The sequence below is a fragment of the Nasonia vitripennis genome, chromosome 1 (assembly GCF_009193385.2).
Source record: "Nasonia vitripennis strain AsymCx chromosome 1, Nvit_psr_1.1, whole genome shotgun sequence".
In the NCBI taxonomy this organism is placed as follows: domain Eukaryota; kingdom Metazoa; phylum Arthropoda; class Insecta; order Hymenoptera; family Pteromalidae; genus Nasonia; species Nasonia vitripennis.
Genome location: NC_045757.1, coordinates 18,357,350 through 18,375,020, shown reverse-complemented (window position 1 = coordinate 18,375,020; position 17,671 = coordinate 18,357,350). Strand labels below are relative to the sequence as shown.

Here is a 17,671-nt window from a genome sequence, read left to right as displayed (position 1 = left end):
ATCCAGTCGTCATGTGAGTGGACACTGGTTTGTGCGCTCTCCTTTTTCTTACAGTTTTATATTAGCCTAGCTCGACGTAATTTAATGCCGAGAAGAAAGTAGAGCAATGTTGCACAATAATGAAAAGAAATGGTATTTTTTTTCACTTGAGTTTTTAGGCAATCATGGCCGGCTTCAAATGATCTTAATGGATTTTTGATTCCAAATGAGGTATGGCGAATAGGTGTGAAAGCTTTTAAGGATTGCGATATTTTTAATCACAGGATTCACGATTGCTGCAACTTTTTTATGTGATAGCAAGTCCCATTGTATTTCAATAATCTGCAATACAGAGTATAATACAAAGTTATCGAACTAACATACTCGGAATTTCTTACACTTACGCAGTACACGTAAGTAAATAAAGAAACACATTAATTTTCTGTATAAAAAGCGATTACATTTTGTTTCTAACGCGGAATACTGTAATTAAAATAATTCATAGAACTAGTGGTTCCCTAAAAAGCTGACCTGCATCTATAAAAATAGCCCCGTAATAACGGAAACTTGACCCGGTATCGCGCATAGTTCGCCGTAAAACAAGTCCCTTGCACGTTCACGTACGCGTGCATTATGTTTCTTCTTCGTAACCTTGTACACAAAGAGGCTCGAGCTTGCGCAACTTTGTCCGCAAAGATGGCAAGTACGAAGGCAGTGCTACTGCACGTTCTCCGAAGTGAATGTGACTGGAGCCACCCGAGACGGGATGATCCGCGTGACCGGAGGCCCGGCAACTGCCAGCCAGGAACACATCCGCCGGTCGCAGGAAGCACGAGTGAACGTGCATGCGGGGATGTGGCGTTAACCGTGTAGTGGGAGAAAAGGCTATATAAGATCACGGAAGAATGCTTTTCGTATATAGTTTTACTTACAAGGTCGCCTTGGATGTCCCTCTGGCTCCGGGCTCACGTGCTGATACACATACTGCCGTTAATTTAAAATATTTTATTGTTCACACCAGGACAGTTATTAGTTGTATAGAAGTTCATCAGAAAACAAGCGAAATGGCGAGTGAAATGGTAGGTTAAAAGTTTACATATTAATTCTTTGATGTTGAGTTTTTTCAACGAAAGATTTTCTTTTTAAGTAGGGTATTCCAAAAACTATTTGTATTAAAAAAAAATCTTAATACAATGCATAACTTAATTCGGAAGCTATAAATTTGTTTCATAATAACGTATTATAAAAAATTAAAAAATAGCCCTATAACAAGTACTTTTTGAAAGAAGCGTTTTTTATATTTTAAAAATTTTAATCTTAAATCATCGCAAATATAAATTTTATTCAATTAATATTATTATTATGTTTGTTTAATAATTTTTGATAAATAATAGTGAGCTCACGTTTTTTTTATGATTAAACGCCCTGGTAGAAATCGATATAAGTTTAAAGCTACAACATACCACGTATTACTAGAGATGGGCGAAATTAGCTCCATTTTTCGACCACCGATGAAACGCTTTTTCGGACATTTTTTACGCATTTATTGGAGTAAGAATAGAGTCATACCGTATTACAAGGAATTTTCAAGCTTGTAAAAATAGATTTCATTGTCTAAAGCAAAGCACAGGTGATAGCTAGTTGATGGCTACGAAAGTACTACGCAAAATAAGTCGGGTCATAAAAGTGAAAAAATAAGAAAATCACGAATATCTTCGTATGTCGTGCTTGTATAACTCTAATTGACTGTTAATTGTGTAAACCGTTTGGAAATCGATTAAAATCCGTAAGCCTCTTTGAAATTAGTGTACGACACAAGGAATAATATCAATACGAAAGATTTAAGGTTATGTTCATTCCAACAAATGCTCAAGAAATCGGAGAAAAAGCGTTTCATCACAAGCTATGACTAGGCTATTTCTCATAGCCATTTCATAGTTTACAGCCCTTTTTAAATGTTCGAATTTCTACCAGGGCGTTTTCAGAACAAAATTGAAATAAGATCACGAGTTTTTTACTACATAATGTTTTTTTATTTTGTTATTAAATTAAAATACGAATTGTGTTTAGGTAACTTATGCAACAACACAGAGAACGGTATATTTTTCTCATCTATTTTTCAAATTTTTGAGCGCGAAAAAATTAGAAAACAAAGAGCAACGCTGTATAAATCATAACTATCAAGTCATGGGAAAGTTATAATTTTTAGCAATTTCAAGTTATAAATTATATTTATACCCGGAAACTTTCTTTAGCACTGTCCGTGAAACTATCTCGATCCTTATCGCCAAAATTGCGGTCATAACACGGACAAGCAGCTTTTCAGCCATCAATACTTAAGTGCAAAACGAGCAATATGGGAAAGTAATTTTTTTTAAACAAAAAGTAATCCGCACTAAAGGAAAAAAACGGACTCGGGAGAACAGTCATTGTATGGCTCGAACTTTTACTTGATCACATATGTGTAGATGCATCTCGTTATACCTACTCGTGTGTAGTGCTGCTGCATGGGAGTGCCGACTCTTCATACCGAGGGATTCGCCTGCTGCATCCGGCTACCAGTTAATTGACCCAGAACTTGACTTAACATAGTGAAAGTGCCGGTATACGCGCAATCCTTCAAAAAATAATAACAATAATAACAGCCATTTCTCTTGAGGTATCACTGAAAATCGTCGTTAATCATGCGAAAGTTTTTTCAAGCAGATACAAATGCCTTTGCGAATCTTATATTTTAGACCTTTGCCTTTTGCTTGCTGTTCACATTTCTTACGGATGGTATTTTACAAATGTAAGATACTTTACAAATGGATTGAAATTTCTTAAGATAACGGATTGCAGTCATAATTAGTTTTTATAACTGTTACACAATTTACTTTATATACGAAGTTTTACAGGTTACGAATATTATTCTACTGTTGTTGGGAATTTGATTTAAATACTAACATATCACAACTGTTTTATCGATTATTATAAAAATCTAATATTTATTAATTATTGCAGAAGTTGCTGTGGGTATTATTATTACTTTTCACGACGGCGCTTTGTGATAAGAAGCTAAACTTGGAAGACATTGAGAGGGACCATATTCGATCCGATGTCAAGAATAGCGGAGGAAAAAAAACAACGAAAGATACTATACGAAACGAAGACTCGAAATATCTTCTAAAAGCGGAAGTTAGCAGCCAGTCACAACAGCAATATCATGGTCCACCGGCTCCTCCCCAGGAACTCGGCAATCAAGTTGGAGATTATGCGGAACTGCCGTCTTATGGAAGTTTCAAATACGCGGTAATTGCTCCATGGCTTCTTCCACTCTGCATCTTACTAATTTACGGTACAATGCTGCTGATGACTGATGTACTTCTGCAAAATTGAATTGTAAATTGGCTTTAAGAATTATAAAATTCAGAGCTCTCTGATTTTATGGTGGCGCGCTTATTTAAACTTAAGGTTTGCTGCGCTAAAAAGAAAGTTTTTACAGCAATTAGCGAAAAATCTCTGATGTTTCGTATATGAGCTATCCAATGGAAAGCCGAGCACTCTTTAGCCAAGAATAAAACGTTGTTAATTTTGAGATCGCATTTACCAAACAAAGTCCTCTTTTTTATCAAAAAATACTATGTAATACATCAAAAACAAACTTGTAAAATATTATTGATTTTTGAAACTTATTTTCTCATTTGAATTCAACAGACACAGCCATATGAGTACAGTCAAGATAATTATCAACAAAATAAAAACGCAGTCACTTACTTACAACACGGTTCAGATTTGGTTAATCCAACAGAACATCATCAATCGGAGCAACAACAATATGTTCAGGAAGGGCGAAGCAACTCACAAAATGACTACGATGCGCTACAACAACAGCAGCAGTTTTATCAGCAAAAAGTTCTAATGGGAAATCAGTTGCAAAATGTGCAACAAGAGGCGGTTGCACATAAGTATGTTGAAAAAAATCAGAACGAAGGTAATACTCTATTTTAGATCAGCTTATAAAGATTAATTACGTATAAAAAGGAAATATGATTCCAAAGATAATAATAAAATAAAAATACTAATATTGTTTTTTTTCACAGGTGCTTATTATATGAATATACCGTCCAGCCAAATACTGTCATACTACCAGAATTATGGCATGGCCCAGTCAAGCAATAAGGATTCAGAGCAACAAATTTCTATCCCAATTTATATGCCTGCATATGCTCAAAATCAAGTGTACACTCCAACAAAAGTTTCATATCAGCCAGAAATGCAATTCGTATCTTTATATCCAAAACACACTCAGGTGGTTTTTACAAAGGTATATTTATATTATCACCTTATTAATATTAGAAAAAAAGTTAACTTTTATTACAAACATACTCCTTTCATTTGTTATTCAGACACCAGAAGGAGTGGCAACTTCGTCTCACACATCGACATCAGCAGCATCCACAAATCTGGCTCAACAACTCCCTGCGACTAACCAACACCAGCACACTGTTCCAATTGATGTACAGGGTGATGAAGCATATACTTCTGTAGCTTACAAACCCCAAAAATATGAATATTACGTCACCCAGCAACAGCAGTCCCAACCTCGATATGTGCACCAACCTAAACAGTCGCAACAACTGGTCTACGAAAATTCTGGAGTTTATGCCGACATATATAGCACACCGTCTACAGCATACGTACAAGACAACTCACTATTTGAGCAGCAAAAATCACAAATACAAGTACAGGACCAGCATAATCAGTTGCAACAGCAGCATCAACAGTATTATGTACCAACAAGTCTTGCTGAACAATATATGGCGCAATTACTTCACCAAGCAGGCATTCATAATACGGCTGATATAGTTCAACAAGCTACTAAGGTAAAAATTAAATATTCAAAAGCCATATATAAATGCTAGTAATATGTAAGTTAGGCATAATCATTTCTAAAATCGATAAAATTGAAAAGTATTCCTTTTCATTCTTAAAAATAATATCCTCATAATCATAACATCAAAACACGATATAATTCAATTTCTGATTTTTAGAATAAGTCTAAAGTTATTACTGTCAGAAATTTCGCACTGAAAATAAATTGTGAATAATGGCAGAGCCACTTTCACTAACGCGTAGAGAGTCGATTTTTCTAAATTTTTGCTCCCTGATGTCACACACATGAAAGTCAATTTTTTGTTACATTCATAGATTATTCAAAAAAAATTGGCATCTTTAAAACCATATAATTAGAAAACGTTATTAAATAATTGAATAAAATAATGAATTTAAGATAGAGTTTAATTTTGCGATTACAATAAATATATATAATACGTAAAGCGTTAGAGAGTGTGAAGATTTAAAAATTAATAATCCTAAATGCTATCTAGGAAACACAGGAATCGCTCCATCGAGATTTTTCACCCCCACAATACCAGGCGCAAAAATTCCGTGCTAGTCACGAGGTTACTCACTTGGCTCCGGTAGACAGCGAAAACGAAGGTTTCCATTCAAAGCCGATCTACTCATCCGCATCAGTACTGTCACAGCCGAAAACACTCCTCGATTCCTACGTACCAAGTCACGTCATAGCTGCGCAAGATGCTAACCGGTACGTATCGTTTTGCAATCCTCTATTCTCAATATCACCAACTTTCCTCTATTAAAGTATTTTTATGGCGGTTTATGAAATGTCATTAAATCCGCCATTTCACTATCGTTTCTTTTATAATCTAAGAAGAGAATACGTAAGTTTTGCATCGCATTCATTTTAGTTTTACTTGGATGTATTCAAAAATTATGTATGTTGCTGTGAAAATTGTAATCATTTTTCATTAGTGATGCAGTTTTCGTAGCGTTCCCTTGGCTGTAATGACTATGAAGACGACTTTAAAATTAGGTAGTGCTATTCATATAACTAATGTTTATTTTATTTTTAGGTATAGAGAAAGACCAATCAAACTTGAAAGCGGCTTCCTACCATCTAAAATAAACTTTATTAGATCTTATAAGAAACGCAAAACCGAATAAAACGCAGTGAATTTTTGGCAATGAGATTAAGAATACACCAAGAACAAGAAAGAAAGAAACAGTGAAGCGACACAAAAATAGAAGGCGCATCGGCCTCGACAACTGTGACAGCGGTACAGCGTGCGAGCGAAAATTAACGAAAAGATGATTGATTTCAAAGGCGACACGACAGCGAAATTAGGCGTCGGAGATTTCACTTGAATAACCTTGGACGTTCCGGTAACGATGTACGGAGATGCACCGAACTAAGTTACATTACATTTCTAGTCCTTTTAGAAAAACATGATACTCATGCAATATAATATCTATATCATTCAGAAATCATCAGGTTATATATTATTAATATGTTATACATACTATTATGCTTTTTTATAATTTTTTTTTATTAAATTATGTTTAAAGAAACTTAACCGATTCTCGTCCCAACTATCCTTTTATAAGTTTACAACTTCAACGTATATTGTTTCTATATTCATCGATAGGTAAGTATATATACTATATTATATTATTTTTAAAAACACTCATCTTAGAACAATATCGTCTCATGTTTTTCTAAAATTCAGTAATGTTTATTTTTGTTTTATAACGATTTCACATGTATACATTACAATTAAAATCTTCATAACGTACGCAAAATCAAAACAATTATTTTTAAAGCAATTTATGTAATCTATACTTACTATAATGGAACTATGTATTTATCAATACATTTTACAAAAACATGCGCAGAAGGCGTAAAAAATCGAATTCGGTTGGAAAAATAACTTAAATAAAAGAAACGGCATCATTGAAGCATGAAAACATACAACCTTATTTTAACCTATTTTCTCTCGCAGTAATGTTACTACTATTGAAATTATAAGTAAGTTGTTTCGATTTAAAAAATGTGCATAATCGTCTACGATTTTCTATTTTACTATAAATAGCGCTTTTAGGGCGCTAATATATATATGTTCGATAACTATGGTATACATTATATATATATATATATATATATATATATATATATATATATATATATATATATATATATATATATATATATATATATATATATATATATATATATATATATATAATGTATACCATAGTTATCGAACCGTACCGTGTAAACTTTTACTTTTTCTATCTCGCTTTCATAATTCATTCTTACATATCTCTTATATTCATTTATTTTCTGAGATATCAATGAATCAAATAGAAAAACCTTCTTTTTCATTTAGGATCCATTTTTGTTACAATAATAATACTCGAATCAGAAATCAATGTGATAATAATATCACTACATAAGGTCAATTTTTGTTTTTGACTATCTTCTCTTCCCAGTGATTTCTATAATATCGCAATAAAAAGTTACAGATTTTCGTAAAGTATACCTTTTTGTGTTTATTTTGTATTAAATATTCTGTGTATGTTGAAGTTGTAGTTATTATACACTGAAAAAAGAATATTGCTATACCATAAACATGTGCCCATTTGTGTCAAACTAAGCTGTGGATTTTTTACCAACAAACATGCAACGATGCATTACTGAAACATACTATTATTCTAGATAAAATGTCGTCACTAAATTCACACTAATTCGTGTATTTTAGTAGTTAGATTGACATGGTTGCGTGTGTAGTGTGTATAATATGGTAGCGTGCGTAGTGTGTATGATATGGTAGCACAGGATACATGATGCGCTTTGTATCACTGTTGCAAAATCTCTCATGTTGAAAATTAAAGAGCATAAATGGGTCTAAAACAGGTAATTGCAGTATATGGGTAAATAAATGTTGTCTATTTCTGCCTAAAATTGGGGATAAGGAATTTTGTTATTAAGCCAACTCTCAGGGACAGTCCAATGCGACGAGCATACATGCAGAACCAAACTGTAAACTAAGAGAGCACGGGTGACGCTCGAAGTATGCGGTAATGCGTTATGAAGCTCAAGTTGCATTCGGTTTATTAAGATACAGGACACGATTTCTTAATTTAGTTTTTGTATTGTGAGTTTTGTGTACCAAGCTTGATGCTAAATATAATGTTACAAAACGGGTTCTGAAAAATAAAAACATAAAAAGCTTGATGAATGAATTAAATTACGTGATCTCAATCTACACCATCCCAAAATCACACCTTAAACATACCTTATCATGTACTTTTCGGCGATGAAGATTCAGTATATATAATACAAGGAATCTTAAAAATACACACATGTATACATAATAATTCCTAATCACAACCATTGATAAATTAGTGAAACTGAAGAGATGTGTGCATGTATAATTCAAAGCGAACCTCATCTTATTCTACTGTATTTAATCAAATATATACATTGACGAAATATATACAGCTTTATTATCGCATAAACATTATCATCATGTAAGATTAGCTTTCCTTTTTCATCTATCTTCATTTTCACGAGATCGTTTGTATGCGGCATCGTGTGTCACCCATGTGCACTTTAAGCAGATGAAGTGTGTTTGCGAGCGTTCTCTGCTCAGCAGGTGAAATGCGTAAGTCGTACAGGCGAACGACATTGGTAGCGTCGTCGCGTCGGTCCTCCCGGTCGGAAGAGGAGGGCATATAAGGTGGGATGCTGCGCTGTGGCTGGCCGGCGCTGCCTCATCAGCTAGCCATATAGTATACCAAACACACTTGCGACCTGTCTTTCTTACTGGTAACACGCACGCGTCGTCAGTCGCCCAGGACGAGGCCAGAAAGCAGAGGAGCAGCCTCTGAGATAGCAGCCGAACAGTATCCGAAGCCACTGCAGCATCATGAGGTTTGCTCGATCTCCATTATTTCAGGTGAGTTTCTGCGTTAAAGTGTGCATGCAGGTCGGTATGTAAACTAAGTGGGGAAATTCTTCCCGATAAACAGCATGCTGTATAAGGAGGTGAATTGCTAGACCGCGGAAATAGCCTTTTTTCCTTTTTCCAAAAACAGCCCGAGTCTGTTTTATTTCTTTTTGTTTTAGTTTGTTTTTCTTTTTGAGCTTGCGAGCAGGTTTAATGAGATGTGGGCAAACAGTGTCGGAAAATGAGGCGGATATTGCGGGACGCTCGGTTGGATTTCCCGTCAGTTTTGTTTTTGCGAACTATTTACGATGCGGTACTTTTTCTTTTTGCGAAGATATTTCGCTTCCGGGAGTTTAGGAATAATTCCTGTATTGTGCTCGGTTATGAAACATAAATGGGCTACGGTTGATTCTTCTTATAGCTTTCTTTGCTTACAATCGTTTCTTTGGCAAACGACCATAAATAAACCTTTTAACCCACTTCAAATAATAAATATTTTAAATGGATCTTCTCTCCGTCGAATTTTTTCATTAATTTGCATAACATCGTCAAATTGAATTAATGAACAGTGTAGATAGCACGGATTATCAATAACTTTCGAAAAGCTTCAATGCATATTAAAAACTTCTTCAACCAAAAAATAACTGCATCACTTAATCTTATTTTGATCAATTTTGGATTTTGTTTAGGCTTATTTTAGTGGCATGTAGAAATTTTTATTTTAAAGATTCTATTTTGAATTTACATTTGAAGATTTAGTATTCCGGTTATTACAGGAAAAACGCACCCGAGATCTTGAACACGTTACTTTCACACTCGCGACTCTAAACAAGTTTCCATTGGCAGTATCAATAATGCTTTGCTCAAAGAAGAAATTGTAAATTCACTTCTTTCTACTGAATTTCCATACCTATGTGAGAAAAGCATCACTCTTAAGTCACGTTTACCTTCCATTGATATCTCGATATTTTCACACGATCTTATGTTTTGTAATTAAATTCGTTAAAAATAATAATTTTCAATGAAACAAAATTGTTTATACGGTATGTACTCGTGCAATATATTCAATATACTGCTAAATTTCATGCAACATTATCTCCGGATATGCGAATTGCAGTGTGTATAATTAAATGCAGATTAGGGCGCTTTTATGAATATATTAGTAGTTTAGTGCAGCTTATTACTCCATATAGGACTAATCTTTATATTAAATATTTTCATACTAGAAATCACAGTTTTTTTCTTATCGAAAGGGTTTCATACCAAGTCATAGTATGTCACAGAATTAATCTGCTAATAAACATATAAAATCATTAAAAGATTACATAGATTCAATTAACTTTTTTAACCAAATAGCCAAAATGCACATTACTGTAAGACTCAATGAATTAGTATAAAATTATACGAATTAGAATCAGACAATCCCCATAATATAAATCTCCAATTCTTTATACTCAAGAATTTTATCGTAATATTAAAATAAATACCGTTCGTTGACTCATACAAAATCAAATCTAAAAGTAACTTTAAAAATTTGTCTCATCAGTCTGCCAGTCTGCGAGAAAATGCGCGAGCATCTTCATGGCTCGCGCCTTTCACGCTCATATAACTTCAGTTTAATTATATGCATTCACCAAGTCCGTTCCGTTGCTTCGCTCTCGAAGACGACCCACTGCACGCGCGCACAAGCGGTCCAACTTATGTATTACACGTGTAAGTGCAGGTATACAATCGTAGTTCTGCGTCTTCTATGCATATATTTTTTAATAGATTGAGTGAAAAAATGCAGTTGACTTTGTACAGCTGGCGAAAGCGACAAGGTTAGGGTCACAAAACATGAGTACTACTATATGTATAATACTGTACCAGACTAAATATCGAGACGTTATTCGTCGAATGCTTAAAAAATTGATTTTAGTATAATCAATCTTTTCGTATAACGTGGTCGGCAAACTCTGTACTTTATTTTTATGCCCATCATAGCAATATAGTGAAAGTAATTGAACGCGTCATTTGAAAAAAGTAGCCGCATCATCTCCACATCTAATGACTTTAAGAAAGTACAAGTCTCCTTACATAACAATTATTCTAAATTATATCTCTGAGACAATTGTAATTTAATCCTTTAAGCCTATAAATATTTAATAATACAGTTGAAATCCATTGCATAAAACATTCGCATTTCCTCGACTAGAAAAAAAGGCACTAAAATCACAGCGTCAGAACGGCTTTCAGCAAGATCCGAGGCAAGATCTACAACATGTTGAATCGACATCCGCATACTAGAAGTTGTACGTGCATCGTCAATTCAACGCGAAGGAACATAAAGTCACCTGACAATAAGTGTTTTACTGTACATTAAAACCACGCCAGCGGCGAATATTGTTTTTCGACAGTGATCCGCTAGCGCGCGTGCGCTCCGCACGATTACTTCCTGGATTGGTAGCCCGTAATTGTGCTCGCGCGGAGAAAGTCCTTTTCTATACCGGTGCGTCGTACCCGAACCTGTAGCGGCGTTGGATACATGTATATATGTATAGAGCCGGACGCGCGGTACTTCGGATGGAGATTCGCGTCGATTAAGCGCACGGCGACAGCGAGATGCTCGGAGCATCCATGTCGGTAGTTGCAGATATATACACTGAAGTGAAAGTCCTTTTCAGACCACGTCACCGCATCGATACATTGTGTGTATACATAGGTACGCACGCGTGTACAGCATGTAAGATCAGTTTGGGCGGTTTTTCCACTACTTACTTTTCGATGCCTTTCAAGCTGCCTCCCCACTTTCTTTAATTGAGCACTGATCGCACGTTGAGCAATTCCGGATGCTGCGAGTTTTGTGAAACTTGAAGATTTTAATTGGGTGAAAACGGTGATTTCGAGTTTTTTTTATCGGATGTGCCAGTTTTTTCTGAACGTGTAATTTTTTGAAGTGGTCCACCAAACAAATTACACGCATATAAACTTTTCATTTTGTATAATAAAACTGCATTTAAACTTAAAAAAAATTGTTTGTACCGTAAGATTCAACAATCAAGTGAACTTAAAATTTATTATGCTCAGAAAAGTTTTTTTATTGAAGAACAAATATATTCGTAGTGGTATAACTTGCGTTGCACACAAAGTTTTTCATTACTAATGTTGGAATTCCTTTATTTGAATTCCCAAACTCAGATAGTCAATAATTAAATGAAGACAAGAACCGCGAATATTCCAACCAGTCAAAGAAACTCAATTCCAAGTAACACTACGTCAGTACAATAATTTATAGTAGCTGTTATTAAATCAATTATAAGACTAGAAAATATCAACAATTAGAAAATGTTATTCGATAGGAAAACTTTTACATTTAAAAAGCGGTTGGAGTATTTTCTCCGTCGACTAGTAACCTGATCAGATACAGTGCGAATGAGATATATGCCTGCGTGAGCTACGGGAGGAAGAGAAATCGGAAAAATGCATCTCTGACTGCGCATATTTTTCTCTGCGTATATAATTCTCTTTCGAAACTGTGAGTGCACGCTCGTTAAGTTAATGTCTTACTTGACTACTGTAAATGCATAAACGCATCTCTTTTGATGGGAAAATACGTTGCTCGATCTTATATAAGATATTATTCATGTGATTCCTGCTATCACGTAAAGTCATAAATAGAATTTTTATATATAGGTTAAAATATTTGAAGGTTCTTACGTATCTTCTGTACTTAGATTCTTGTATCCAGAATCAAAATAAGTTGTTAATAAATAACTCACAAAATTCGTTGAAGCAGTGTAAATTAAGTAGTGTAATATAATAAAATAACAATAATTTAATCGGAACCAACTATTTTTGGGTTATCACTCAAGTGATTGTATACATTTAATTCGTGATTCTGATATTTTATAGCACAAAAAATACAATATAAAAATCAAACCACAATGCAATAAATAAAACACTTTCGACAATAGTAAGTTCTTCAAATGTCATAAATTTCTTATCTTTTCGTATTGCACAATAAAAAAACGCTATGACTATTGCATAAAACAGTAATGCCAGTAAGGTGTTCGATAAGCTTAAAAAAATGCCATGAAAAATCTTACCCAATACGTAAAACCAAAAGAAAAAAGCCACTAGATACAGTACCCACAAAATAACGATTGCGACGGTCATATGACGCGTAAGATGAAGAAAGAAAGGCTTGTGTCGATCTCGGAAGCCGGGTGAAAGTAAGAATCTTATTATAGACAATGTAATCGAGTTTTGATTACGAGTTACCTTACCGGTTCGGGTTGTGCGGGAACATTACATCTTACAGAAGATCTGCGACATTGCTTGTTTGCAGGAAGTTATTGTAACTATCTGTCGAATAGGTATCGAAAATTTGTGAACACTATAATTATTATGTTTTCCTTACTTTTTGCGTCTTTTTTTAACCGTCAAAAACTTTATGGTAAAAAACAGCAGCAAATTTATTGCCATATAGCTTTTATCAAAGAAATTAATAGCTGTTCAATACAAAATATGTGAACTTTAATAGAAGCGTTTATCGCGTATAAACTGTATGAAGAAATACTTTGAAAATCGAAGAATTATACAATAAATATGAACTAACAAAAATAATAAATGAAAAATAATAAAAAGAATCATGGAAGTCTCAAAAGTTATTTAATATTTTTTGTTATACTATACAAAAGTTTAAAACAATAATTTAACGCAAAAAACTTATTGTATGGAATATTTCAATCAAAATGCGTAGTTAACTTTGCACTTTAGCATTCTATCACTTTACACATATTCAGAGGAAGATTGCGAAAGATAGAAGGTAATTGTTCAAGCGCGGTATAACTTGATATTCGGGAGATATGAAAGCGCTTATGAAAAGGGAAATGAAAACATCAGATTAAGTCCGCTGTCTCGTAGCACGTGCCATAAGAAGTTTGGCTTTAAATAAGCTTAAATTAAATTTACAAAAATAATCAAACCTCGATCCTCATAGTTGAAGTTTATCGTTAGAATAAACAATTTCTAATTAATATGTTTCATTTATTTCTCTAAATTTAAGATATACGTACTTTATATATTTAATACTTTTTCTTCACTATTATTTAAATAAAACGTTTAACAATCATTTACAGATTGCCTACAGTCTGCTGATACTGGCGTCATGCGTTGTAGCAGCACCAAAAGCAGTTACTAAAACTAAAGATGGCGTCGAAGACGATAACTATTCGGAAGACGAAGATGTGCCAAAAAATCACAGAAAGCAGCTTGAAGATGAAATTGACTTAGATGATGCATTTGATACTGAGCAGCTGAAAAATGAGCAACTACCAATCCTGCCACCAATTATCCTTTTAGATTTTGTAAATGGCACGGATGATAACAACTCTACATCCTCGGGTGATGAAAAATCTAAGAGAACAATTGATGGTAGTCTTGGTTATGGTTTTAATCAAAATAGCTTGTTCTCGGGTAAACACAATTTTTATTTCCCAGCTGGAAAAACTGGAACAGCTGTTAGTATAGAAGAGTCCATAAGTCTTGCCCCAAAAACTGTCACTGAGATTGAAAAACCTATAACTGAAGAAACAGACGCCAATAGTCCCCAGAATGAGCAGGAAAAGAAAACACGTGAACCCCTTTTTGAAGCATTACCTGACCCCTTGCCACTTGAAAATGGACGTGAACCACCGCCGCTTTACCCTCCCTTTCCAATGTTTGGTCAACGTACTAAACTTCAAAAGACATCTTCATCTGATTTTGGACAGTATCAAAGTCGGCCGGGAACAAAACAGTTCTCTAGTTCTTACGCCACAGCTGCCACTCCAGGATCTGAAACCTATAACAAGCTTATTGCAGCGTACACATCTATGAAACCGGCAGCTTATCATACCGGTTCCTCTAGCTTTTCTAGCTCAGCAAATATCAATGGATATGCTAGACCCATGACATCTTCATATCTCACTAACTATATGCCGGGTGCCTACATAAGTAGCACCAGTCAGAAGTCTTCGTACAATTCGAGGCCTATGCCGTCTGTTAGTGCAGGTAGTAATCAAGAAATTAACTTTGCAAACTACCCAAGATATACTTATGAAAATGGAATTAAATACGAGCACAAAATTGTTTGGAAATATCCAGATGGTAAGATTTCAGAAACACCGCCGATGTCTTACACTAACTCGTATTCTGAGTATTCTGAACAACAGAAAATTAACACAGCTAGCATTAACGGCTTCCGACCTTCTACTCCTTACCAACCGAGACCAGGAAATTCTCAACAATATCAACGTATTCAAGGATCTAGTTACAATCCTTCTCTTGCAAACGCGCAAAATAACATTTATTCACAAAGACCGGTTCAGTTTCCTAAGGATCAAGAACAAAAAAACCCTAATCAACCTAAAGAACCAAGTAGGTTTATTTCTCACTCCTCAGGAAGTGCTTCCCCTGGAAATCGAGTTGAGTCAGCAAGTCCTTACAATTTTGCATCTTACCAAGGACAATATGGAATGAAACAGAGTCCCAAATCTGCTGGATATAGAGTAGCAAGTGGGTATAACAGTCCATATAATAATCAGTATGTCAATTCACAGTCAGCTCCAAAATACTCCGTTGACAGTCCAGAAGCTGATTATACATATGAAAGTCCACAGGGACCCAAGGAAAATCTGTTTTCAGCAAATGGTCAAATTAATCAGCAGGTATTATCAAAATATTCGCCAGAAGCACAGCAATATCTAAAGAAAGTGTTTGACAATGCAAAAACTTCCGCCAAAATTGAAGCTCATAATAATGTACCTGCTGGGTACGCTAATACTGATTACTCAAATTTATTAAATTATAATCCTTCAATATCACAGTATATTAAAAACCCATCATCGATTCTTAATGCTCAGCCAACATTTATTCAGGCAGGCAACTCGCTTATCCCAGTTATAATTCTTCGAGTTGATGGTGCCCCACCCATTCAACCAAAAGTAGGGTCTAACATTAACCTCAAGTCTTTACTTCGCCAATATTTAACGCAATATGCTAAAAGCGTGTCGAACGTTTCCCAAAATACGAATTACGATTTGGGTGGAAGTATTAACGATGGTGAAGTATCTGCGTCGCAGCCAAATCCTGTTGAAGATCTTAAACAGCTAACTGAAAGTTTAGCATCCCTGCGACAGCGAGGACACCAGGATCCTGATTTTACTACTAGCTATGCACATACTAGTACTTATGAACAGCAATCACAACATAAACATTTACCACAACAATCACAGAGCATCATACCAGGACAAGATTATTCAACAAGTTATGCAGGATTTGTTAAGGATTATCAAAAAATTCATGCAGGACAACAAGGAAGAAAGTCTCAAAAAGTCAAGAGCGTACAAATCATTGAGGATCCTACGTATACTTCATACAAAGTTGACAACAACTAAAACAATATGTCAAGATAGTTGAATGCTTTGAACACCTGAGTAAAGTTAGGACTTTTTCTCTACCAAGTCAGGAAAATAGTTCTACATCCACTCACTGCTCTCACTGTAGTGAGTATTTTGAAAAATCGCATATTGTACATGGACATTTTGCCATCTTGTTATGATCTTGCCACAACTTACTTGCAGGGAGCACAGTCTACTTTCTCCCCTTGGTATATAATATTCTATTATTATACTAAAGTAAAAGTCATTTTCATGAAGATGCTTGTGATTATAATTTTAATAAAATGGGCATATTGTTTTGATGCATGTCATAACTTTGTTTTACCATCAAATTAATATACAGATCTTTGAAACATTTTGCAAAATTTTCAACATACGTCAAAAGATTTTTCAATTAAATTTTCGTGACTCTCGCATCTTTGAAGAAAAAGATACATGCATAAATTATAATCGAAAAATAGAAGAATATTAGTAGATATGAACATATTGTTACCAGATTCACATCTGTAGTATAAAAAAATAAGTGCCGCCATGTTACGAATTGTAAATTTTTCTTAATTTTTTTGTTACAACTTAATTTTTTTATAAGAATATAAAGTTATGATTATATAAGATTAATTTCTATTGATACGTCATATTTAGAAAATAATGTTGTTAAACAACGTTCTTCAATTCGTATCAATTTTATATACTATTTTTTATAGATGATTATGAATACATCCATGTAAAAATGACCTGTAAGGGATTCGTAAAAAAATCGAATTCAAATTTAAATATGTTGATCAATGCTGGAATTTGTATGATTTTTATGCTTAATTATATAAAATAGTCTATTGCTATTTTTTTTAATTAAAAATTGTTGTAAAATTCAAGAAAAACGAGTACTACTATTAGACCTTTCAGATACGTTTGAATAAGATATATTACTGTATGATCAACTCATGTATTAATTTCTGTTTTAATTCATGTTCCCGCTTATTGAATGTATTTGTACCAACTGTTTGATATCACAAATAAGTTTCTTATATTGTACCTGACACTTTTTTTCTTAGTTTGTGATTATTAGCGTATACTCTTCTACTTATTAAGAATTAATCGTTAAAACGGAAACAATAGTCATTTGCACAAACTAATAAGGCGTAAGTGATTGACATACGGGTGATTAATAAAGCTCACCAAATTTTTATACTTCACAAAGGTACCTTATTAATCATAAACCTTTAGTGCTTTGTATTGTTTTTATTTATAAGTCCTGTAATTAAGAAACTACAATAAAAAAATCGTTTTATTTACTTAGTTATTTTTTAATTCAAATAATTGTCATCACTGATTGGGTATTGTATAACTAAAATAGTATGTTCCGACACTAGTACACATGAATGTAGAATAACAAAAATAAGTGAATCGAACATTACAAATGTGCATAACTTGTTTCTATACAAAAATTTCAGTTTACCGTTACGCTCTCCGGCTCCC

The 17,671-nt window shown here is 34.1% G+C and overlaps 2 protein-coding genes across 2 annotated transcripts; both read left to right on the top strand.

Annotated features, from left to right (window-relative positions):
* Positions 1 to 1,043: 1,043 nt before the first annotated feature.
* LOC100114858 (mediator of RNA polymerase II transcription subunit 15-like) lies at positions 1,044 to 6,035 on the top strand. The gene is made up of 7 exons (XM_001599698.4): positions 1,044 to 1,058; positions 2,983 to 3,270; positions 3,676 to 3,952; positions 4,062 to 4,285; positions 4,368 to 4,844; positions 5,349 to 5,569; positions 5,898 to 6,035. The coding sequence occupies exons 1-7, from the start codon at positions 1,044 to 1,046 to the stop codon at positions 5,986 to 5,988; spliced, it is 1,593 nt and encodes a 530-aa protein (XP_001599748.2). The 3' UTR covers positions 5,989 to 6,035.
* Positions 6,036 to 8,608: 2,573 nt separating this feature from the next.
* LOC103316421 lies at positions 8,609 to 17,459 on the top strand. The gene is made up of 2 exons (XM_008209931.3): positions 8,609 to 8,783; positions 13,895 to 17,459. The coding sequence occupies exons 1-2, from the start codon at positions 8,754 to 8,756 to the stop codon at positions 16,190 to 16,192; spliced, it is 2,328 nt and encodes a 775-aa protein (XP_008208153.1). The 5' UTR covers positions 8,609 to 8,753; the 3' UTR covers positions 16,193 to 17,459.
* The last annotated feature ends 212 nt before the right edge of the window (positions 17,460 to 17,671 follow it).

Excerpts from the sequence above, each read along its gene's own strand:
- LOC100114858 (XM_001599698.4), top strand. Across the intron at positions 3,953-4,061 it reads TGAAAAAAATCAGAACGAAG|GTGCTTATTATATGAATATA; the intron begins GTAATACTCTAT and ends TTTTTTTCACAG. Across the intron at positions 5,570-5,897 it reads GCTGCGCAAGATGCTAACCG|GTATAGAGAAAGACCAATCA; the intron begins GTACGTATCGTT and ends TTTTATTTTTAG.
- LOC103316421 (XM_008209931.3), top strand. The coding sequence starts at position 8,754 with ATGAGGTTTGCTCGATCTCCATTATTTCAG. Across the intron at positions 8,784-13,894 it reads CTCGATCTCCATTATTTCAG|ATTGCCTACAGTCTGCTGAT; the intron begins GTGAGTTTCTGC and ends AATCATTTACAG.